Raw genomic sequence first — 25,773 nt, 5'->3', positions numbered from 1 at the left:
TACTCTGGGTTTTTTCCCCTCTATGCCTAAAGATAGTGGAAGCAATACCATATTTGCTCTGTAGCAGCAATGTCTGATGCAACCAACAAAAGCATAGTGAATACAGATGGATACAAAACCAAAATAAAATCCAGAATTTTGCACCACTCGTCTGCAGAAAAGGCCTGAGAGTAATAATGTTACTGAAAAACAAACCTAAAAGAATTAAAGAACCAACCACTAAAAACAATCAATGTGTCGGTCTGACCAATATGCACAAAATCAGTAATAAGTATTACAGAATACTGTCTATGTTGCATCATCAAAGACATGTGGCTTAAACTATAAGTCCATCTGGACCCCTTAAGGTCAGTGTTTGATGCTGAGGCTCCGCTGTGGTACCGCAGGAGGACACACACAAATCACATGCCTTCCATCAAAAGAGGCTTTCAACAGTGGACACATTGAAAAATGATGCACTGAAAGAAGGGGAAAAGCACAGATAGAAAATGCTCCCCCATTGCCCCCACCCAAAAACTCCAGAGTCCACTGGCCCAGCTGAAACGACGGGGTACATCAACATCCCACACAGAGCCTTTCCTCAAACTGCTGTCAAGATGAAGCCTGTCTGCCAGGTGGTTAAACATCATCCAAACCGCTATCTGCTCGCCACGCGGGGAAGACAATTGGTTCGAGGCTCGATCAAATCCAGATTGCTGCATTCCTGTACATCATGTTTCAACACAACCATTGTAGCCTCAGAAAATCCAATTAGACATAGAAATGTTTCTACACCCAGGACATCATAATCCCATTTAAGCGCGCCACTTCAAATGCCTCCGATTCAGACCCAGACAAGATTTAGTGCATTTTAATTTAGACTTGGCCACAAACAGCATGTACCTCTGTTAGCCACACACCAAATCCGATTGGCTACATACCAAAAAAGGGTTGGGCCTCCTCTGGTAGTTTATGCGCTTATGCCGTTAAAGCGATTAATTATGAGAAAGACATTTGAGTCTCCGTGATCAAGTAGCTCCTGTAGGTGTAACGTGTAGGTGTCCCTTTTTTCACCACGTAGTTTATGTGTAGACAGCTGTTATTCCCTGCTACTGCAATGAGACATATACCAATAGCTAATTTCACTGTAACTTCAAAGTAACTTCAGAAGAATAGATGAGAAGGTTTAAATCTAAAAAGTTAATCTAGTTCCTGACACAGTCACAGTCCAGTATAGCTAAATGACTTTGGTGCAAACTACTGAACTGCAATGCCCATCATTTCCTGTCTGTCTTCAATATCATGATTGCTACCTTCATGGACACATTCACAAGTACTTTGAGTGTAAATAGAGCCATTCCTAAAAAAAAATGCAGGTAGTATATAAAAACAACAACAAAAAACATGGTGGAAGAATTGTAAAGAAAAAAACAAGGGTATTATTACAACTACTCTGGTCTCCATCTCGCCCTACTGTTTTTCTTTCAGGCTAAAAAAAAAAAAAAAGAAAAAGTGTCGGGCTGCATCACATTTTGCTGAGTCACACACTGGCAGAGACATCAAGTGCATACCAGAACGAACACTTGCTGTTTATGTTCTCTCTGCGATTACTCGAGTAAAGGTTCTAACCACGTGCAATAGGCTTTTAAATAAATGAGTGAGCACAACGAGAGCCTCAACGGTGTGACTGACAGTGAGACGTGAAAATGAGTTTTAGATGTCAAATTAAAGTTCTTTGCGAGATTCGTACAGTGTCAAAATCACCCGGCTGGAAAGTTGAGTAAATATGATTTATTACATCAAAGGCTGGATTAAAGAGGTGCGGGGATTTGGGCTCTCTAGTATGATTACTCAAAAGTACTTACTGGCCATAACTTGTCTGAGAACTGCATCAGCTTTAATTATTAATAAGTCAGTTACCTCCTTCTTTTTTGCATTTGAGTAAAAGTAAAAGTATATAAATTGCAAAAAACTATCTTATCACAGACTTCATTTGAGTAGTAGCGTTTGACGTTGCTCCGGACAACACAACCTGAATGTGATCAACATCACTGAACACAGTGAAGCGCAGTTCATCAGATACAACTGTGAAGGAACAAAACGTGGTGGCACCTTGATTTCATTTGGTCAGAAATGTAATTTACTGTTTTTCTTTGGTAGGAATTCGTGCAAACTTCAAAAGGTATTTCTTTGCTAATAAATACTGTTGAAAAGCCTGTTTATTTCCCTTATATCTTGCCAAGAAGCATTGTTGGCAACAAAGGAATAATCAACAAAACATATATTTCCTTACTTTTTGTGCTAATTTTAAATAGGCACAGGGAAGGAAAGGAAAGGAAAGCCCATTCACACACATACAAGTGTGTAAATCAGTGTCACATCCTTTTCTTTTTACACCAAGTGGTCTGCGGTTTCTGAATGAGACCTGTCATCAGTTAAACACAGCTGAAGTGCCATGGCTAGCAGAACTGATATAATCAAAAGCAACTCTATTTATTTTTGCATAGCACATGCAAAATTCTGCATGATATTAGGTTTTGGGTTGTTTTTCTTTTAACCAAAACATTTGAGGATAGTGTGTGCATACTTCCTGTCTGGCTGTTTCAGTAGGATCAGTGACTTACAGCCAGTAGCTGAGGTGAATGCTGAGAAATCATTCCTCCAGCTGTGTCTAGCGCCACTCAGTGACCCCTCAAAAATCCCCAATAAATTCAAAGATACAAGGAACGCAAACCAGTGTAAACGACACTTGAAAGCACGGGACAGGTGCTGTATACAGTTGGATCAGGGTGGCTGACGTGAACATCTGGAAGTAACTATAGACACACGATACTGCATTCTGCAGTAATGGAAAAAAGCTTGTTCTCTTTTAGGCCTCTGATGGTCTTTCCTTAATTTAAATGTATTTTAACCTCTTTATTGTAACTCACTTTACCCTTTAACAGCAAACAACAAGCTCAGCTCCAGTACTCTACACTCAACCTGACATTAGACTAAACAAAAAACAAAAAACAAAACAAAGCAGGCAGATATATATTATCTTTATTCTCTACACCCTGTCTGCATGTGGTAAGTTTCGCTTTCACTAAGGTTTCCGATGTCTGGCTCTTTTTAACATGTAAGCCCATGTTTACTTGTGAATCTCATCACATTCACATCCTATTTATACGAGTCCCTTACTTATGGCCTTACCAGTGGCTAAAGCATGAACATACATAAACAAAAAGAAACCCACTGACAGTCACCTGGCCTCTACGAAACACAACAAGAGGAGGACGAGACACCAAAGCTGAAAATTTCCTCCACATCAGGCATGAATTAACTTTCTGGATGTAGAAGAGCTCAGAAAAGTAAAACATCCTTCTAAAGATTCCTGGATCCAGATCCTTATCATCTCCAGAAGTTAATCACTTCTGAATTGGGCCAAGCCCCACCTCTGGTGCACTTTGTATGCAAATATGTCAATACCTCTTTGAGTGATCTAGCGGACAAACCAATAAATCAAATGAACCAATCAGATGACCTCCATAGTTGAGGTAGATTTACAGTGTCTCTGGGTTCTCTGTGTTTCTCTAGCTTTAAAGCTTCAGTCCTGGTTCTGTGAATAATCCTAGTTTGAAATTATTGAGTTCCTATTCCTGATTTCATTGTATTACAGTGGGCCTGTATTGTTGTAGTTTTGAATGGTGTTTTCTTGGCCTCTGTTTTGAGTTTATCAGAGTGCCTTTATTCCCCTCAGTGGATTTCTGCTCATTCCTCCCTAAGTCTCTTCTGCCTCTGATTTAGTTAGGGTGAAGTCTTCTTGCTTACATGCTTACTTTGAAAGTCAGCCTTTATTCCCTTGTGCTGCTTTTATTTCCTGTCTTGCCTTGTCTAGTTATCACCTATTGGTAGATATCATCACCTGTGTCCACACCCATCTGTCTTCCCCGGGCACTTCTGAGAGTATTTGTAAACTTGCCTCAAGATGTCCGTTCATTTTCCTTGATGTGCATCTCGGATTTCTACGTAGGTCCTTTTTTATTTACTTTTGAAACTTTGGGACTTTTTATACCTGCCTAAATAAAGGCATGTTATCTTATTTCATTACATTGTTTTTGTGCCTTGCATTCAGGTCACCTCAGCTCCACATATCTTGACGTACAATGGAAGAGAACAACAGAAAAGACACTACTGCCATCAGGAAAACAAAACCCGTATTAAACGATACAGTGAATCTAACCAAGAATTAGCTTGCAACGTGAAAATTCCTAACTACTGTCAGTCGTGAGGCTCATGAGCCAATCCCAATCTAAGCACTAAGACAGACAAGTGGAATAAGACACAATAGGACTGAGATAAAACTGAGCCTTTTGAGTCACAGGTCTAAGAACGGACTCACAAATCTAAATCAAACAAAACATGTTGCTGCTAAAAAATACAGACTCACCCTTAGTCCAGGAAAGCCACTTATGCCAGTCCCACCAACAGGGCCCTGTGGAGGAACATCATAAGTACGTTTGTCTCACTCTCAAAACAATACAGGAGTAACAAAGCATATTTATGTCATCTGATCACAAAAAACCCTAAAAAACTCTCAGTAAAGCTAGGATTATTCATACGCATATAACTGTACATTTTACAGCTGAGTATTATGAGACACTGTCCACCTGTGCTGCCTCTAATGAGACAGCACAAACAGAAGAAGCCAGAGTTCGAGGATGAAGACAGAAGACTGAAGTAAGTATTGAACAAATGAACAAAAAGCGGGCACGAGTTCTCACCTCATTTCCATCTGGACCAGGAGGCCCCCTCTCCCCAGCATCCCCCATGACACCCTACGGGGCAAATACATCCGCAATTAATTTAAGAAAGTCAGGACTACCATTTCTAACCTTACCCTCAATCTGCAAAGAGTAGCACCTCCACAGAGGTAAAAGAGTAGTGTTTTTTCTTCTGCTTTCTCCATAACGGCTCTGTACTTTCTGTCGTGCGTGGCATAGCAAACTTTTTTTTAAAATTGACTTTACATGTAGCATTTAACGTGCAATTTCCCAAAGTAATTATTCAAGATTAACTTCACATGGACATAATGTGCAAAAGCACACTTTTTAATGAGGCAAGATTAGCCGGCGTATTAGCCAGACATCACTGTTCCAAGAAAAAATAATTAATAAAACAGGCACTGGGCTTTTTGCCCGCTTGGCAACTTCCATACAGAGAAGCGAAGGGTTGTTTTTAAAACATTAACTTTTCACAGTGTGCGGGCCCAACCTAGACATTCCATCTGTCTCTGAGTGTAACTGTATTCAAGGCCACCCTGGAACAAACTTGCAGACAATATGCCAAGATGCATGTCATTTGCTATATCTTGAACACTGTATTGTATGTATGTGTACAAGTGTAATAGTCCTCTTTGTTCTTTTCTCTCGATGTCCTATCAAACCCGCCTCCTGCTGCTTTAGCACATTCACAACAGCAGGATACAAATGCGCCTCTTTTGGATGCTTCTGGGGTCTGTGTGGATATGCAGTACTGGTATATACTGGCATACTGTATACCTGATGAGCTGGATAGCAGCAGTTTTTACCATCAACGTGATGGGCAAAAGTATAGATTTAGGGAACTGTTAAGTATGGCAAAAACCAAAATGGATTCATTATTACATGTCTTCCTTTGGGGCCAGGTCTTCCAGCAGGTCCAGGTATGCCCTAGAAAAGAAAAACAAGCAGTTAGATTTCTCACGCAAGTTTAGGATTGAAATTGAAATGACTGGAAAGAGAATTAGAGAGGATATGAGCCTAAGCAACCACAGCTCTTCTAATCTCCCCCGCAATCCGTAAAACAAAATTAAGCCCATAAAATAAGATGCTTAAATTATCCATTAAAGTCGCACAGGTTCTCAATACAGCCCACTTTAGGTGAGGATTTAACAATGCATTTCATCATGTTGAATAAAGTTCTCTTGGCATAAAACAAGCTGATGTGAAAAAGCCACAACAAAACTACAAACACTGGGATTTCTTAGATTTTGAACTCTCAAGAATGAAGCAATGTGTTCAGTAATTACTGACTGCCTAAATGGAAAATACTTTTTTCTGTAGCCTAATGATGGGGGAAAAAAGTTTGAATAAACAGTAAATAAATGGAGGTGAAAGATAAGATATTCACGGATTTATTAGAGGTAAATAAAAAAATTGTGATGGGAAATGTGTCATGTTTATAAAGACTTTGACAAATTGCACACTGGAAATGAACAAACATCACTCACTTTCTCCCCTTCCAGCCCGGGTGGGCCAGCATCGCCCGGAGGCCCAATGAAACCCTGAAAATGAGAAAAACATCACAACAAAGTAAAAATTCTGTGCTGCATTAACACAGCACAATGCTTACATTAACTTGTCATTATAAAATAACGACAGCAGAAGAATAGTAGCCTGTCTGGTGCACTGTTCTTAAATGCCTTCAAATGCACTAATAATATTTTAGCAACAGAGCTGCACATAGTCTTTTATTTTGGAAACTGACTAGATTTCCTTTTCCTGCATCTGACTTTTTGCACTCTGTATCAGATGTGGGTCATGTCCGCTCATCTTGGCTAACATGAATAACTTATTTTGTGCTGATGGCAGCACAGGAAAAAAGATTTGCCACTGAAATCAGTTCATAACAATCAGGACGGTCGCAGACAAACATCTTTGTCTGGAGTACAGAGCCACCACATGAAAGTGCCTAATTGGGTAAAAATAGATGACACAGTCAGAGGATTTTTTTTTATCCTTTTAAAATGTAATTCTGGATTTTAAAAAACATCTGTGGCCCTGATGCATCCTGTGGGAAACACGGGAGAAATAGCTGGTTTCACTAGCCAAACTCTTCTTTGTTCAAGGTAAATGTAGTTCAGGAACAGTCTGAACAAAGATTCCTCATCAGTGTTACAGTGCGAATTCAAGGAGTTTTCCAGTGAGCAAAAATGCAAACAGGATCAGTATCTGAGACCAATGATCGATTTAATTTTTGTACCAATAACAAATAGGATCTTTAATCTGATTTTAAATCATGAACAGTGTTCTCATATCATAATTGGTCCTGCATTACAAGCTAACATACACCAAAAACAAATCTGTTGGAGCCATAAGAAATAAAAAAGTTGGTTTTAGCCTAATTTTTGCAACCAAACTGTCAAAATACGAGCAAAAAAACCCTAAAGCTGCTCAGTATTTGTACTACAATTCAGACTGGCTGCATTCAGGTTTGTATGTCAGTTAGCATACAACGTAATCAGTATTTCCGAGTCATCCTTTTTTTTTTTTTTTTTGCATCCCTTTCCACCCTCTCTCATTGCTCAAACATCTTTCTTTTCAGCACATTGTCTGCCTCTGTGGCTCCTTCTCACCCTGCCAGCTTCGGTCCGACACTGTGATCCTAGCTATCCTGTTTCCTGGGACAGCAATGCTCCTCTTAAGTCCATTCTCTAGCTAGCTCATTTGGCCCCTTCTGATTTCATCTGTTCCTCTTCTACCCACTGTCTTTCTTCTGTTCTCCTATTTTGGGGCATTTCAGTCACTGTGGAGCCAGCCTGAAACTCTGGTCCTAATCCTTTCAGGAAATGAAAGAGTTCAATGTAGTAATACTGAAGGGGAAAAAAATAGCAGAAAACACCTTATACTTACACGAACACCTTTAGGGCCAGGGCTACCTTGTGGCCCGGCCGAGCCCTACAAAAAAAAAAAAAAACAGGGAGACTTTGTTGACTACAAAGCATCCGATGTGCATAGGTCAGCAGACATTAGTGTACATTATTGTGGCTGTGTTCTCTTAGTAAAGTTCTCGATAGAGCAATAAAGGAATCTGCAAGGATTGATGGAGAAACAATTTTTGTGTGTTTTTCACTGCACCTGCCTGCCAGGGTAACCTGCAGCTCCAGCTTCCCCAGGAAGTCCTGGTATGCCCTAAAGTGACGAGAGAGGAAAAGGGAGAGAGAGAGAATGAACGGTGAATAGGGAGATTAGTGGACGGATAAAGTGAAAGGGGAGAAACGCAGACTTCTAGTAGCAGTGCCAGCTAAGGAATAAAACAAGCACTGTTCATTCCCAACAGCTCCGTCTACTAACTGCACCTTTCAGCCCCCCTCCAATACACCCCATCCCTCACTATCTCACTCTGGCTTTTACTTCAGCTCATTGTTCACTGTTATGTGACTCATTCTTGTTATTGTCGTTGTTTGAGAAAGTGAAGAGTTTTAAGAGGGATAAAAAGAGCCATAAAAAGAACCAGCTACTAAAGGGGACAACTGAAGGACTACCATAACTGGCTTGTCACACACTCTTCTTTGCATTTGTTCATTTGCATGTGTGTACCAACCCAGTTCCTATTTGTATTTTTGTGACAAAGTACTAGCCAGAATCCAGCTACCTTGAATTTAACACTTTTAGTTTTGTTGGGCTGTAACACAAACCATGAACACAAATAACTACTTACTTGTTCTCCTGGTGGTCCAGGTGGACCCAGATAACCTTTAGGACCCTTAAAAAGTAGAATGAAACAAGTACTTTTAGTAAATTTCAACTGAAAAATTGGTAACTAAGAGTAACTAAGCTGCCCTGCTAGCAGCATTAAAAGACATAAAAACTAAATGCTAAATTAAGAATATGTACGCCAAATGTGAACTATTAAAGAGCAGTCAGTCTAATCAAAATATCATGTTGAGTGTTGAAACAAAACATGAGGATGAAGTCAGGGGATTACCAGCTTCAGTAGGATTCAACTACTTGGAAACCATGAATCTATGTGTCAGGTTCAAAGAGTTTAACCAACCACCCCACTGGACAGACCCCAAGCAGTGCACTAAACAAGAAGAGCCAACAGTAAAACTAGAAAAAAGAAGGGTAGTTAATCACTTTGATGAAGTAAAGAAAAAAAACAGTGGGATGGATTTCCTGTGGGCAGTTTTTGTGTTACTACTTTAAAATTTCCAAAGTCATAGATAATGCTTTAAACTTGGGTCGGTAACCTTATGCACGTCCTGCATGTCCTGTGTAAACATGAGAAATTATGCAGTTTTGTATCAGTGAAAATAATGGTTTGAGCTTCATGTTTCTGTGGGAAAGTCTGTGGGCAGGCACACTTTTTGGGACTGGCCAAAGGACGTGTGATAAAACAATATATAACAAATCTATTACATGTGACATCTCTATTTGAGAAATTTGCTCTAAATAGTTTTCTTTCAGTTTGTGCCATCTAGTTTTAACGAGTCTGTGTCCCATTTTACATCAGGACAGTTTATAAAAACATCCACAGCACATTTCTGAGTTCTGTGTGGTTTTAAAACAAAGTGATACAATTAAAACACAAAAAAATGTTCATTCTGCAGAAAGTGATTAAAGTGGTTGAGGAAACAGTTTAGTGACTCTGGTCCAAAGCCAGCCCTGAGCTACAGCAAAATCCCACATTTAGTTAAGTAAGCACGTTTTCATTGTAAGCTAAACAGGATTTATTGTTGGGTAAATCAGAGCTATTCTCCTCTTAAGCGCTTTATTTTTGCTTTTGACGTGATTATCAACAACAGATGTTTACAGCGACAAAACACAAGGTCAGGGCCAGGTCAGCGTCTTTTTCGGGGAAGAAAGAGGGCTTCTTGAACAGTATCAATGTCTCTGTCATGTACTTCCGAGGTTGTGACATATGACCTTCACGCCCAATAAAAGTTCCACGCAGGGCTAAAGAGCGTAGGCCAGTAATTTCCTCTGAAAATACCTGATGGGCTGCAGGGGGTGTGCTGGATGTATTAAGTTTAGCTACTGAAAACACTGATGTGGCCTCTTGGGATTCAAGGTTAAGGCCAACTATGTGGAAACCAGATTCAGAATTTCGTCAAGAAGCTACCTGTAGATACAGCCATGTGAGGAGCAGGACCACCCACTATAACAGAATAAATCTATTGAGTTCATGGGGTCATGCCAAGAAAAACTCAAACACAACAGCAGCGATGTGTGGCTTTGAGTAAAACTATAAAGCCTAAAAAGAATTTAAGTCTGTCAGTTGATAATTATGTATCAATAATGCTTTTCATTTTACCCGTCACTGCATCTATGAAATTCTCTGTTTTAAAGCATGGCATGACAGTGGATGTCTGGTACCCAAGGCAGTACCATATCACCCCATTAGAACACTTCGCTCTCGCACTGCAGGCTTACTTGTTGTTCCTAGAATCCAGCTTCCAGTTTGGATTTGGCAGACAGACACTATCTCTACTTGGTCTACAGGTGACCTTGAATCCTCCCTTAGTTATGCTGCAATAGGTGTAGACTGCTGGGGGGTTCCCATGATGCACTGAGCATTTCCTTTTCTGTCATCTTTCTCACTCAACATGTGTTAACAGACCTCTCTGTATTGAATCATACTTTTTATTAATCTCTGTCTCTCTTCCACAGCATGTCTTTTATCCTGTCTTCCTTCTCTCACTCCAACCGGTCGCAGCAGATGGCCCCGCCCCTCCCTGAGCCTGGCTCTGCTGGAGGTTTCTTCCTGTTAAAAGGGAGTTTTTCCTTCCCACTGTCGCCAAAGTGCTTGCTCATAGGGGGTCATATCATTGTTGGGTTTTTTTCTCTGAATGTATTATTGTAGGGTCTACCTTACAATATAAAGTGCTTTGAGGTGACTGTTGTTGTGATTTGGCGCCATATAAATACAACTGAATTGAATTGAATTGGAATGGAATGGAATATTGACCATGCTATTGATCCCACGGTCCAGGGAAAGGTGGTTTTCCTCTTTCAGATTTTCAGATTTTCCTCTTAAACCTTAAAAGCCAGGTTTAGCTTTGAGCAAAGCAGCACTACGTCCTAACAGTCAGCTTCAAGCTCTGACTGAGACAGAGAGGAAGAAACAGGATCGACCTCACACGGTAAGGTAAAGATATAGGAGGGGAAAATGAGCAAGAAAAGATGGACTCATATTTCTTTCTGTTATATTATAATGAAAATATAAAGACACACAGACTGTAGACAGAGAACTGTGGCAAGCAGCGATGACAGGGGCCACACTGATTCACCTCAATACAAAGGATTAAAAGGAAACAGTAAATGGTAAAAGTAAGATAAAAGTTGTGCTCCCAGTGATTTTTTTTAAAGAATTATAAAACAACAAAATGACATTGTACAGTACATAAACATGTACCTTTTCACAGATTGAAAGTCTTTTATGCTCTCATCTCACAAGCAGTTTTATAGAATAAAAGTTACCAGTAAGCCTGGAAATCCATTGGGTCCAGGACGACCTGGAGGTCCTCTGTCACCCTAATAAAACAAAAGAAAAAGAAAGCAGTACAACACATGCACAGTCATTATTAAATGCCATAAATGAAAATTTGTTTAACTCAATACTAAAGCTTCATAAAAGCATTACACCAATGAATATTTCATGAATGTGATGCAATTTTTGAAAAAGGAAATAGCTTTTCTGGTTAAAATGAGAAATGTGGGCGGCCAGAGCAAGCAAAATAGGCAGTGCTTGACCAGTTAGATATAAAATTAGGCATCAGTTAACACCAACGTGAACATGATCGCTCTCCTCACATCTCAGAATAGAGTTCTGGCTCATAAAAAGGATCTTATATTGCCTGTTCGCGTCCATCCTGTTGTGGCTGTGGCCGGCTAATCCCGCTGTGTGCTACCTCAGCTGCCACTTGTTAAATCTGTTATTTCTGTCGCTGTCATGGATCTGACTGAGTCCTGTTGTCAAGAGCTTGGCTTAGAGGGGAGCAGCATTTTTGGTTTAATCCTGTGCTCACTCAGAGAAGACTCAGCTTACACTTGCTTGAGTTCAGTTACGATACTGCACACTTGACTTACACATGCACAAAAAGAGGTAGCAGCGCAAAGTAAACAAGGAAATTACACTGTGATTAATCATTTGGACAGCTGAGTTGTTTCTTGCTAAACATTATTAGTAAGGACTGAAGCATCTGTTTATTAATTCGCCATCACTTTTACAAGAAAAGCCCACAAAGTGAAAATTCAGATTTAATGGTATAGAGGAGATCAAAATATTCTTATTTTGATTTTAAAACCCCCAAAAAAACAAAATAAAGGTAAGTTGAGCGTGCATATGAGAAATTAACTTGGCTAACAGATTTTAACCAGCATTTTTTCTCATTATAACACCCCGATTTTTTATAATCACAGTGCATGGTAGTGCAGTGACCTTTCTGTGCGCAATTTGAATGTTTTCTTCTCTTCAGGTGCTTCAGTTTCTTCTCATGGTCCAAAGACATGCATGGGTTATGTTAACAGGCAATCCTACACTGGCTGTAGGTGTGAATGTGAGTGTGAATGATTGTCTGTGTCTCTGTGTTAGCCTTGTGCTAGTGTGGAGACGTCCCATGGTTTCCTCCTGGTACACAACAACGCTCAGCCTCATCTAGTGAGAGCATGCAGACAGTTCCTGGCCTCACCTAACCTACATCCAACAGAACATCTCTGGAACATTATGTTTTAGTCCATCCAAAGCCGTCATGTTCCACCTCAGACTGTCAGGAGCTCAGTGATGCCCTGATGCAGATCAGGGAGGAAACCATCCATCATGTCATTAGGAGCATGAATACCAGCATCCAAGGCCATACAGACTAATGAGTATCATTATGAATTGATGCAATGAGGTTTCTGCAAAATGGACTAGCCTGTTGCAACATTTCTTCACTTTCATGTTCACCAAACTGTCAAGATGCCCATAGATGGACTCTACCCCAGTGCTGCTAACCCTAAACTTGCATCTGGGCAACAAAAAGATTTCCTTGCTATTTCCAAAATGTTTCCTCAGTGTTTTAAATACTCACAGCATTCCTTTCTTTGGTTGACTCAATTTTGAACAGTGTGAAACAACACTCGCAGCTGCACACATCTTTTAAGTCTCATGGAGGTACAAGAGTGATAACAGCACTGCACAAAGAATGAACTTGAAAGTAATACTGGACGAACCCTACAGTTTTGGTCTTAACTGAAACTTCACATTAATCTGTTTACCCCAGCGAGGATTTAAAGAGAGCTATGATACTTTCCTATGCAAAGCTCCTTAAACTTGAGGGAAGACAGATATGTTTGGATCTTAATCACTTCAAAAAATGTAGCAGTGCTTCTCAGGAATATCATTACTGTAATCATGTTTGAAGAAGAGAAGAGACAGAAGTGATGATAGACTAAGCAAAGGCCAGCCGTGATGATGTCAGACAAATCCGTGACAATAAAATGACTCAGAAATGCATAAAAAAAGCTTTAAAGTCAATGTAGAATGAATTCATTGGGATAAAGAAAACCATACCCTTAAAGTCATTGTTGCAGTACTTGAAAACGAATTTATGCTGAAAACGCCTCGTAAAATTAAATGAAAAATCTGTTTTTCATCATCATGAATGAAAACTGTTTAGTATATTGTGACTTGTCAAGGGCTTGCTGAATAATCTTTAGTACTCACTCTACTGTATGAATGGTGTCAACATTTTGGGATCATTTCACAACACTGAAGAAAAAAGAAAAAAAAAAAAAGAATCCCACATCATAAACCAAAAGCTGCCAGTAAGTGAAATGGTGGGGGTGACGGCTCGTGAGGTCATGAGACAAACATAGCAAAGAGCAGAGGGTCAGAGAGCCGGACACAGAGACCAGTGGCAGATTCCTCACCTTCTCTCCTGGTGGAGCCTGACCTGGAGACAGCCCAGGGTCTCCCTTTGAACCCTAGAACAGAAACAGGGTCACAAGGTCAGAATGTCAGGCACTCAGTGCATTTATAATCTATTGCTGACACGCACATCCAGATATAACCACACCTCAAAAATAGTATACATAAAGATTCTGATTTTGAGAGGTCCAAAAATAAGTATGCAGAATAAAGCATGCATAACATGCAGGCTACAGTGCTTGATTACCTGATTTACACTGCATGTGTATAAAAATGTATGTGAGCCCTTAAGATAGCTGTCAGCAAAAGGCTAGGTGGTGGCAACCAGAAAAACAATATTGGGGGTAAAGGAGTGAGTCTGATGCTGAAGTTGATGCTCATCTCACATAAAATACATCTGCAAAGGCTTATAACAAAGAATGACTTATTAGATACATTCTGGGAAATTTAGAAGTAATTTTAGATCCTAAAAACTGAAAATCAGCTGAAGGAAGGAAGGAAGGAAGGAGCTGATTACCGCCTTTTTTCATTGGTCTGCATGCAGCATTTTGTATGGTATGAAAAAGCAAAGCATACCAAATTCATAGCCATCTGGTGTAGGATGACAGTCAGAGGCTTTAACCTTCAGCCGGGTTCATAAGTAATTTGACATCTTGATTGTTTTATTTATAATCTGCTGTAGCAGTGTAAAGAGGCAATTTTCAAAAACTTACAGACATATCTGTGTAATAGACAAGCATCACCTGTGAGTCTTTGATGGGTTTAATGAAGACGAAACATACTGTAGCTCTTAGTCTGTTTTACTTAGTTAGTTGGTTATTAAAGTGAAAGAAACAGTTGACCTCAAACACGCAGCTGGAGCAAAGCAGGGATTTCCAGAGAACAGCAATATTGCTCTTTAACAGCCAGAGGTCTCATGCCTTTCCTCCCCAGTATGAAATAGATTGAGGTCAGAACATCTTTTCTGTTGTGATTCAACTAAAAATAATTTTCTCCAGACAGCCTTAAAGATGCAATGCCAGAAGACTGTCACATAATTTTAGCGCCAATACTTAATCTGACATTCCAACTTGCTGTTGTCAACACTAAAGTGTCCTGGTGAGGAACAGTTAGCCGTTCCTGCAAAGCAGGGGGAACAGCAACACAGTACAACATTTTGCACACTGTAAAAAATATTTGGGTTTGGATACTAAGAAAACAAGTGAGTCAAATATATTTTGTGACAGTTTAATAAATGTGTTTTACATGCATGATGAGCTGAACACGCGTGACAGACCCTCTTTTTTTACTTTCACTTTCACTCTTGTATCTTCTACACATGGGAAGAGACAAATGTACTGAAATGTGGAGGTGAACAGACAGGCACCAAAATGCTTTCAACTACACAAAGGGAATGTTGCTTCATTCTAACGTCACAATTTTCCATTCTTTGCATTATTTATTTTTATGTCATAGATCACATTGAGAAATGTTTCTACAACTGATCTATACCGGAGAGTAAGAGGAGGAACTAAATGTAAAAAAAACTGACTCTGAATTGAACCTGTTTGATTACACTGTGTGATTATTCCAATGACTGGAAACCTACAAACATAAACAACCAGAAATGGGTGTCAGGAAGGCCATTCCAGAAACTTATTGGCGGTATCTTTAAAAAACTGCAGATTCCAAGATCAAACAATTGTACACAAGTAAAACTTCCCAGGGTAGCTCAAGCCCTGCCATGAACTGGAAACTCCTGGAACACCAGTGTCACTGTCCACAGTGAAGTGAGTTTTACATAACAATAGACTGAAAGGCGACTGACATCTTCAAGCGTGACTGAAACTTGCTGCTGCCCACATGGAGAAGCTAGATATCTTCCAGAGAAATGTTTTAGGGTCAAATGACACAAACTTTGAGCGATTTGTCCACAGTCGAACGGCCTTCCTACAGCCCTGGTCTCAGCCTTATTGAACATTTGTAGACTGTGCTTAAAAGCAAGTCTGTGCCACAAAACCAACTACTGTAAACAAACTCTACCGAGCCAAGAAACATGGTCAAATATCCAGCCAGGATTATGCCACGAGATTCTTAATGTCTACAAAAAGCATCTGGTTGATCTGCAACTTGCTAAGGCACATTTAATCCAATAATAGTGGGGGTGCCTCTAAATACTTTTTACAGGAAATCCAAAATAAATTCAAACTTTAGCAGCAATTTCTTTTTCCAGACTTTCAAGATTTTGTAGTCATTCCACCCTGGACAAAGAACGGTTAAAAAAAATAACAAACAAACACTAAAAGCCCCAAATCACCACAACATTCATTCCCACGATCGTTTTATGTAAACTTTTTACCACAACTGCATAAATACCTGTCCATTTGCCTTTTCTAAATCAGTTTGTGAATTCCCTTCTGTACGCATGATATCTTTATTTTAGTCTTCTCTTTGCATAAGTAACCTATTTAAATGTGACTGGTATTCGTTGTTTGCTAATAATAGACTGATGAGTGCCACATAAATTATGGTTGTGCCACTCATCACAACTTGGTTCAGAAGGAAAAGAAGATCATTTAAACGTTTTGGTAAATCCCATTTTTTACATTTTTCTTATCCGTCTACACTCAATGCAAATAAAGATTACCTGCCTGTGTTTTTAAGCATCATATTTCCATAGTTTTGACTGACACCCAATGAGGCATACAAAGGCTAAGCGAGTGAGAGAACAGAAATCCTGCCATATCATAAAACCAGTTCCTTCCTGTTTAAAAAACAGTCGGCTGAGCATAAAGTCGACAGCCTGACAGGCTCTTTCAGGTTAAGGGCTTATCTTTATAACATTTCAGATTAGGCTTCAAAAATGTAAGATTGGCTCAGCGTCAGTAACCATATTCCCAGTGTCCTAGAAACAAAACACATTTCAACAAGAGATGTTTTCCAAAACTGAGACAAAGAGGTTCTCAGTCGCTTCCCTGCCTCCGCAAAGGGTTTCAGGGCTGAGAATGACTCACTGACCGGTCACTATGGTATTAGATACTCTTTTATTTTTCCACATAAGTGTGGGAGTAAACGCTGATAGAACAGAAAGCCGGCAGGTGGCCTGCTGTTGCATAATAGCTGATCAGTGGAATTTAGCCAAATCTCAGCGTCTCAGCAAGGTCAGAGGTGATACAGAATAAATCCACCTCTCTGTGCTGTTTCAACAATCAAGGAAGAAAAACAACATTTGGTAGTCTCATAAATAGAATTCTCCTCTCCGTGTACTAACAAAGTGAAGAGGCATTCGCTTGTCAGAAAGTTTGGCAATCAGCAATGAAGAGGGAAGGGTAGGACAACCACTCATGCTTCGCTTGACTCCTGTAGCGGGAGTGTTTGTTGATTGATTGCTTGGTCTTGGCAGCCACTCTGTGGGTAGACAGTAAGGAATACAACCACCACAAACATCTGCATGGCGCTGCCCACATTCTCGCTCAGCCTTACCGATGTTTCTGGTCCTAAGCTGGGGAAAAAGCTTAGCAGTGACGCTTTCTGTTGGATTTTTTCCCCCTTTTTATATGAATTCAGTGCTATGGTTAATGAGCCAGGACTGGCACAATTATGCCCTGTGGTTAAAGCCAAGGTAATAAGGATCTAAGCTAAGGGTATCATTTAAACAAACAACCACCTTTGTCTCCTCCTGGTGCACGGTGTCAATATACAGGCCTGCTATTATCATGCTTGCCTACATCTGGCTGTGTTTAATTCCTCTTGCACACACTCTCTTCTCTTCAGGGAACAGCATGTCAGTCGCTATAATTGATGCCATTTGCTATATAGTAAAAACTTTAACTACAGAAGAGTAAATTTCCATGAGTTTGCGGGATTTCTCAGATAACTAAGCCACTTAGTGACATCACTGCTGATGTGCTTGATTGATTTAATGTTCAAGGACGCAAAGCGCAGACTCTAACAACTGTGTACAACTATCCTTTAAAAACAAACTCTTGACATGCCTCTAACTGAATTAGCCATTATGTCAAGAAACGCTGTGTGTGGCCTTGTCAGGAGAAGACAGCATGAAATCAGGACGCCACACTGATGAATAGCATGATTAGATCTACTGTCAATAAGAATTTAAAAAAAAAAAAAAAAAAAAAAAAATGGCAGGTTGAGTGTATTTATACAGTTTTTCGGTACAACTGTCTTCTCAACGCATTTTATACAATAACCCACATGCACTGATGGTGCATTAAAGCCAATTCCTCGTTTCAGTAGTTTCCTAAAGTACATTTTGAAAAGTCGGCTAAAACAGCAAAATCCGATCACTGAGCTTCCGATTAATTTACATCACACACTATTTCCTTATCCATAGCCACAGCCAATGGATTGAGCACCCCAACTACTAGAGCAGTGACGACATGGTTATCAAAACCCACTATTGTGACAAGTCCTTTTCAAACAAACCAGCACTTAGCCATGGGTTTTCCACTTCTTTACAAAACAAGGTGACTTAAAGCATATGGCTAGATCTTTTTAATGAAAGCGTGTGAAAGCAGAGTATAACCGAACAACATCCCTGGCCTGTGTGTTGGGTTCAGTGGTACCCCTTGTGGCTGTGAGGAGACGTTCTCCACACCCATAGAGAGTGTACTAGCCAGAACTCTGTGTGGTACTCTCACAGAGTGCTGTTTATACACCCCACTCCTTCTCCTATTGGACAATACCGCTCACCTTGGGTCCAGGTGGTCCAGGCTGTCCTGGTTTTCCATGTGGACCAGGGGGACCCTGGAACACACACAGGAGAGAAACGTGAAATTGCTGTGCATTGCTGTCAACAGCTCAATTTGAGATGAGTTCAGAATAGTTACATGTTCCACAGCAATGTAAAATAAAAGTGATGAAACAAGAAAGTTGCACAGAGATATTGCAGTTTCCTCAATTCATGGAACCAAACAGTTATGCAACCACATGTGCTTAAAGCTACTATTAAATCCAGTTCTTTGTATTGTTTAGCAGCAAAGAAAGACACGGCTCAAAGTGGTCTAACTCAAAAAATGATCTTTAATTTTACATATTCTGGAATATGGAGACTGAGCAGAGAGACAACATCAGCTTCAGTCTGAAAAAGGAGCCGCCAGTCTGATTATTTATATACTTCCTCTACACGTCACGCACACTTTAAGTTTCGATCAAACACTCTACTTAGTTTCACTTTCTGCCTGCAGCTCCTGTGCTCTGCAAAAGCATGCAGTTTCCTGTCAGTACTCTTGGCTCAGACTCTACTCAGAGACGGCCCTTTTAGACTATATTAAAAACAAATAACAATAAGCACTAACAATATATTTATTTTATGACACTACATGTGCACAGTCAAATACACACTCGCACATCCACCATAAATGCACTGCATTCCTCCACATCTGTACCCCTGCTGCTTACCAGGCTTTTCTGCACTACAACAAGAGCTAAAAAAAGAAGCTCCAGCTTTTCAGTGCTGTGCCTAATGTCTTCTGAATGAAAGTGCATACTGTCAACTAAGGTCCACCTTAAAGAACAAATGGAATTAATTTCTCTGATGGCACAAACATTAGATTCTCTTATTGCAACTCAGCAAGACAAAAGCTGCTATGATAATCAGCACCTCTTCCCCCCCCCAGCACAGCTTTGTTATAGGATACAATATCATCTTTCTGCACAAACACATCTGAGTGCTAATATGACATTAGCACTCATATACACCAGAGCTGCCTCTTGCACTTGCAGGCATGATAGTTCACACTAGTTGACAGCACTGACAACAACATCAGCAATGTCTGTAATTCGTTATCCCATGTTGTCATGTCAAGGAGTTCATGTGACGGGGGACGGTTCTGGACCGCAAAGTCCATTATCCTGTGCAGAGACACAGTTAGAGTGCGCTGCCCTCAGCTTTCCAACACATAATGGTCCAAAGCCTAGTCCTGTTTGGACTTTCGGACTTAGCCTAAGTATGCTCTGTACCAGCCATGTGTTTTACAATCCTGTAATAGGAGACATGTTTAACTGAATGCCACCTCTTAGGGTCTACAAGCCTGTCTGTCTTTCTTTAAGGATGCTTTTCATGCTGTTAAAATGCAGACTTAAGTTAAAACCTTCCCTTCAAGTGGAATCAGTCATCTGGCGTAACAGCAATGCCAAAACTGAGGCTCAGGCAAAACAGCACCAAGTCCTATGACATAGTTGTGAACCTTGCTCATCTTTTGCTGCAACTAACATCATTCCATCTGACCTAATGCTTCAACATCTTGGGGAACTATAAACTCCTGTATGTGAGTGTTGCATGTTGCCTTTTTGTCACATCTGAAAAACTGTGCCTAAATTCAGAGAGGAAATCATGTACACATAAGCACATAAGTATATCCACAGAGGGCCACTCGCCTAAATAAACTAACATGGTTTTACCCCATTAATAATCAATGCATTGGCGCTGACACTCGGGAGTCATTGTTTGATGTGGTTAAGAAGCAGGTGCTGAAATCTACAAGTAATCAACTTAATTATGCTAAATGTTTTCTTTAAGTGCAGCTGGTATTTCCATTCCATCAGTTAAATTAGCCATGATGATGCGTCTCCGCATGGTCGAGCAAAGACGGGACTGAAGTTATTCTTATTTACGACTTATTTATACCTTCCGTCCAACACTAAAAATAAAACACGCCTTGTTCTGTTTAAAAGATGCCTCCAGGGCCTGTGGCGTGATTGCGGCGTTGCATCATCAGCCTTAGCAGATGTATACAAAGTAGTCTTGAGATCAGAGTGGATTTAATCACACTAACCACAACACTGTCTGTCAGCACTGCTTTCCCGACGGTCGCAGATGTGGTGGTGACTAGCGGAAAAGCACATGAGGAGTGATTTTGCAGAGATTACTCACCCGAGAGCCTCTTTTTCCTGGAGGACCAGGTAAACCAGGGGGACCAGGAGGACCCTAAACCAGAAAGAAACCAGAAATGTGGAAAGGAAGGAGACATAGATAGAGACAGGGAAGAGGGGGGGAAGACAGTGCATTAATGGCAAGCAATAACATGTAGTTCACTGTTTAGGCATATTTATGTAGGAGCTGCAAAGTTTAAAGAAAAGAGTCAAATGTTTGCATCTAAAAGCCCAATCAAGAAAGTCCTGATCAAGTAAAGCATCAAAGTGTTCTCCGACTAGACTATTCCTAATCACCATCCAGTATATGCATAGAGTATACAGGGCTAAACAGCATTGAATTGGCCAAAATGGAAGCAGAACAACAAATCCTGCCTGTGCTTAGAAATCAAGAAGTTAAAGAAGTTAATAGGAAACATAAGCATGTGCATTCAGTTCTAGTTTAAGTAACAAATGTAATTAAGGATATGATGGGCAGATATTTTATCATTCAAGGTTTTGTTTTGTTAGAAACTTAGTGAGCTCATACAGTCCAAATGTAGAGCCAGCTTTTTCTTTTATTTATTTATTTGTTTGCTCATTTATTTAAAAAATGCGCCCTTTCAAAATTCTCTTACATCCTGTTTATCAAATGCTTCACATTATAAGCCAAATGTGTGGAAAGGAGTTTTAAGTAGAAACCAGAAAATCTATACCTGACAAATGACCACATGATATCACCTGCCAACTTAGGCTGAGGTCTGGGCCTCTTCTGTCCAAAGGACTTTGTTCCAGGATTCGTCTGGTTTATTCAAACACACCAAACCCCAGCTGTGCTGCCATGTTTGTTGTAGAAATAAGAGACTTTGTCTTAAACAAGCTGTACTTGTTCAGTCCTTTTCGATATATACTATAACCATGAAATTTAACATGCTAACTGGCACCTCTGGTGTCTGAGATGTAGCTCTTGGGTTTTTTGCAGTTTCTCTGAGCATTGCAAGGTCTGGCCATGAGGTGAATTTGCTGGAACATGGGGAAAATTGCGGTCTTGTGTAGTCTTGAAAGCTCTAGACCAGCAGACTGCCAAAACCTCTGCTTTCTGCTAAAGATGCGCACACTTGCTGATAATCGATCAATCGAGCACATTTGATTAGCAGCACCTAGCTGCTACTTTCCATCTATGGAAGCAATAGGGTGTACTTAGTTTTTAACAGGGCTGTGTGCCAGACATATGCACTAAATTCACTCTGCTTAGCTGTGTAGAAAGATTTAAATGTTTTGGGAAAAGGTCAGAGTCACATGTAAGAAATACTTGTACACCATTTCCTTCTCTCCCCCAAAACAGTGTTAATATTCCCAAAACTAGATGATAAGACTGTTTACTGTTCAGTGTTTTTAGGGCACTCTGGAGCATCTCTTGTCAGAGAAGTAGATGGGCAGAGAGGGATACATAAATAAAGAAACAGCTGTTTGTTCCTTCAGACTCCCACATACAGAGACATGGAAAGTGTGAGCACACCACCGCCTTCACCACAACAACAGGGCCTAAAGAAACGGAGGCACTGATCGACTAAAATGACCGTATTCAGAGGCTTCATCTGTGCTGCCAAGATAGGGGTCAAATATTCAACAGTGTCCAGTGAAAAGGTCAATTTTCTTGAAAGTTGAAGGGCAAAATGAATCTTCTTTTGAAGAACTCTTTTTAACTGCGTGCGATAAAGTTGAGTTGATTCACACAAACCAATGTACGTTGTTTACACACAGCAACTTACTTTCAAAGGGGAAGGAGGAAATAAATAAGTGAATTTCACTCCAGTCCTGTATTTTTTTTTTTTTTTTTTTTATTGGCTGCATTTCAGTGAAAACAATTTTTTATGTGTATTTGTGTATGTTTTTGTTATAGTTTATGCAAGTCTTTTGTTTATACTGCTGTCTTTCTGGGCCAGGACACTCTTATAAAAGAAAATCTGAATCTCAAAGAGTCATTTTTCCTGAATAAATAAAGTTATAATAAATGAATAAATAAAATAAATGAAGATTTGGTGAGATTCCTGAGACTCGAGTTCTTGTTTTGGGATTGTTTTTTTAATTTCTAAGAGCTATTTGGGATAAGCTGGACCTGATAAATACAAAAACCAAGCATCAGCTTTGATTTCAACTTTCATATATTTCAATATTAACACATGGAATAGCTGAGGCAAAAAAAATGTATAAAGAGACATTGGACACAACCAGTGACCTGTTCAGGCCAATCAAACACATGAAAGCAGAACAGTATAACAGCATTTCAGTGTTTTATATTGCAATACCGTATAAGCATAAAGACACCAAATATCAATATCTTACACACGCAACAAATATAAAGTGTACATTTTATCGGACCACCAGATGGTGCTGTTGAGTGCTGTTTTTCTAGAAAGGTCAGCCGGTGACGATCAGCATGTGGGGCCAAGTTAGCAAACCAGAGATGTGGGCAGAAAGAAATTATAAAAGCACGTTGCCATTTAAACATATACTGTAGGCGCACTGGATTATAAGGCGCAAAACAGTCAGATAAGTCAAACTTGACTCAACTCATTCTTCTTGCTTCCTCCACATCCGCACCATTGATTCATTAATGTTGAATTCTCTCGCAGCTGCTCTGTTCCCATGTTGTTGCAGTATATTAATGATTAACCTCGTATTGTGGATGGATTATCTTAGTTGTTCTCCTGACCAGTGTTGCCAACTCCTCAGTAAGGAAAATCGCTGTCGCTAAATGACGTCATCGCCTAATTTGCATAATTGGTCATGCTAATCTAATTGTAACCTATGTTGTTGGAGAGAGAAATAACATCGTGGAAGAGACAAAGTGAGTAAAAAACGTCCTAAATGCATTTAGAGTTTATTTAGAACTACAAATTAAATTTCTTTTAGCAATTATTGTTTTTTTTAATGTCACAATTCCAACCCTGCTCCTTTACCTGGGCTTGGACCGGCAAAAGTGACCCGAAATAGGCACTCTGGTGGAGTTACTTTGTGTGTGTGTTTATAAGTAGTTTTAAACCTTGTTGAGAGTAAAAGCGATACGCGCTTTCACGTCTTTTTTTAGCGACTTTTTTTTAGAAAAAAAGTCGCTAAGGGGTCTGAAAACTCGCTAAATATAGTGACAAAGTCGCTAAGTTGGCAACACTGCTCCTGACTGAAGTTTGGTCCGTTTACAGCATCCTGCCATGCGATTGCATTTGTCTCTAACCATTGGGAACCTTCATGTTAATTTTTATGGAGTGGAAAAAAGTTAGCGTTCATCCTCTAGCTTCACTGTGTTTATGTTATGCTAACATAGCTGTGTCGCTAGCGATCACGTAGCTCATCATTATATACCAGCTAGTCCAACTTCAGTAACCCTACAAACGTCGCTGTTGTTTAGTTTTCTGTCTTCATTTATGTCTGAAGTGATAGCAGAGCTGTACATTAAAAATTTTTCACAAATCTCTCAGTTAGAACATGCAATGTCATGTTTAGGTGGAAACTAGCGAGCTAACTTCCTGCTAACTTCTAACTCTGTTAAGCTTAAGTTAAGTTAAGTTTAATAAATTCTGTTTTCATTTCATGACAGAATTTAGACAGTTTTTAACTCTCAGTGATGCCGCAGTGTTTATTTGACTTTGGGACCTGAGCTTGACCCGGGTTACTCCACGAGGCTCCTGACTATGGTAGCCGTAATGCTCCAACAATCCATCAAGCTTCATAGCTTACCAAAGTCATACTAAAACATTTTTTGACAGATTTTTGAGCGCCATGTACCACATAAGACTGGTTTGGGGTCAGTAAGCATAACCAGAATCCATACATAAGGCGTACCGGATTATAAGGCACACTGTCGATTTTTGAGAAAATTAAAGGATTTTAAGTGCGCCTTATAGTCCGAAAAATACAGTAAAGGTTTTTTGTTGATATTTTGTTGATATTTTTTGTTTTTTAGCAAAGCCCCCGGACCAAGGACGTTCGTATGGAAGTAAAATATTCTGGGAATACTAGAATAAAAGGGTTTATCTCATGCAACATGATCTTAAGGTCATAGGCAAAGGAGTAGCAAAACTGACAGTGATTTAGCTCAGCCAAAGTCCAGCCAACCCCGTGGCCCACTTAACTAAACAAAGCTACATCCTAATTCAGAACGAGCTACAAAAACAATGCAATCCATAGCCTACTCCATGCGCAACAACCCACATCCATACGTGTTGCAGAAAGCAGGGGCCTTTGTTACGTGCTCATGACACCCAAGCTCTACAGAGAAGTGAAGTGTAAAGCTGATGAAAGTCCGAGTATAGTAGTCAAGACAACATTAACTTCCGACATGTGCTGTGGAGTTCCATGTTACTATATTAGCTCATTGTCTCACAGAGGACTGGCAATCACAGTCTCATTTTCAAATGACCTCTAACAGCAGAGTAGTCCAAACTTGCACAACTCAAACTGAAATAACTACAAACTCCTAATATTCTCAAAGTGCTTTTATTGTCAGTTAAAAACTTGGTTTCCTTCTGAAACTTCAGAGAACGCTAAAAATGATAAGCTCCCATCAGTCCTCAGAGCTTGGGCATGACTTTTGCAGTGGGGTCAACCTACTCATAATGTTGTGTCATTAAATTGGGCCAATATTGAAGCAGTGAGTCATTTTAAATTGTTTTTTTTTTTGTCACTGTGAGTAAAAGAAATCATATACATCATATTATAGACAAAGGGGAAAGTAAGACACGCTTTCTTCTGCTGCTTCTTTGCTTGTTTTGAATTTTCTTAATGAAAAAAAGTGCAAAAATGCTAAAGCACAAATTAAATAGAGTGCAGGAGGCCACCTGTACTCGTCCAGTTATGTGGCTGAAAAACTGTAAATACTTCTCTTGAGGAAACAGGCCAGCTTGTCTTCAAGTTCAAACAAAGAGCTAGCCACTGACCTTCAGCTGACCCAGCATTCAAAACATGCCTGCATCTAAGCGGTCAGAGTAGCCAAGACACACAAACTGTCAAAGATAACAGCACCGAAGGACAAACATTGTGGCTAATTAAACATTTTTGCCAAAATACGATCCGCTGGAAAAAGCCCTGTGGCTTAAACTGTGTCATGTTCACAATGCTCGATTATGCCTCCAAAAATGATTTTCCCATAGAACTAAAGTCCATCTTTAATTCTGTTTTAAGGCAATTTTAGTTTCTCTCCAAGAAAAGAGCCTGTCCATGACAGGACACTGGAAGCACATTTCAAGTCATGAGACAATGTTAACCATGTTAGAAGATTCTCGTCCATTC

At 39.9% G+C, this 25,773-nt stretch overlaps 1 protein-coding gene across 1 annotated transcript in view; it reads right to left on the bottom strand.

Moving 5' to 3' along the window:
* Positions 1-25,773, bottom strand: part of col24a1 (collagen type XXIV alpha 1) — an 84,358-nt gene that overhangs the window by 41,870 nt on the left and 16,715 nt on the right. Inside the window, exons 4-14 of the mRNA XM_084909589.1 lie at positions 20,507-20,560; positions 18,325-18,378; positions 13,635-13,688; positions 11,202-11,255; positions 8,440-8,484; positions 7,857-7,910; positions 7,632-7,676; positions 6,230-6,283; positions 5,625-5,669; positions 4,743-4,796; positions 4,409-4,453 (exon numbers count right to left, since the gene is read on the bottom strand). Coding sequence (XP_084765715.1) covers positions 4,409-4,453; positions 4,743-4,796; positions 5,625-5,669; positions 6,230-6,283; positions 7,632-7,676; positions 7,857-7,910; positions 8,440-8,484; positions 11,202-11,255; positions 13,635-13,688; positions 18,325-18,378; positions 20,507-20,560 — 558 coding nt within the window. The remainder of the gene's footprint in view (positions 1-4,408; positions 4,454-4,742; positions 4,797-5,624; positions 5,670-6,229; positions 6,284-7,631; positions 7,677-7,856; positions 7,911-8,439; positions 8,485-11,201; positions 11,256-13,634; positions 13,689-18,324; positions 18,379-20,506; positions 20,561-25,773) is intronic.

The sequence above is a fragment of the Perissodus microlepis genome, chromosome 17 (genome assembly GCF_051167445.1).
Source record: "Perissodus microlepis isolate ML-2025 ecotype Zambia chromosome 17, ASM5116744v1, whole genome shotgun sequence".
NCBI lineage: Eukaryota > Metazoa > Chordata > Actinopteri > Cichliformes > Cichlidae > Perissodus > Perissodus microlepis.
Note: the sequence above shows the minus strand (reverse complement) of the source record. Positions and strands in the feature narration are given on the sequence as shown.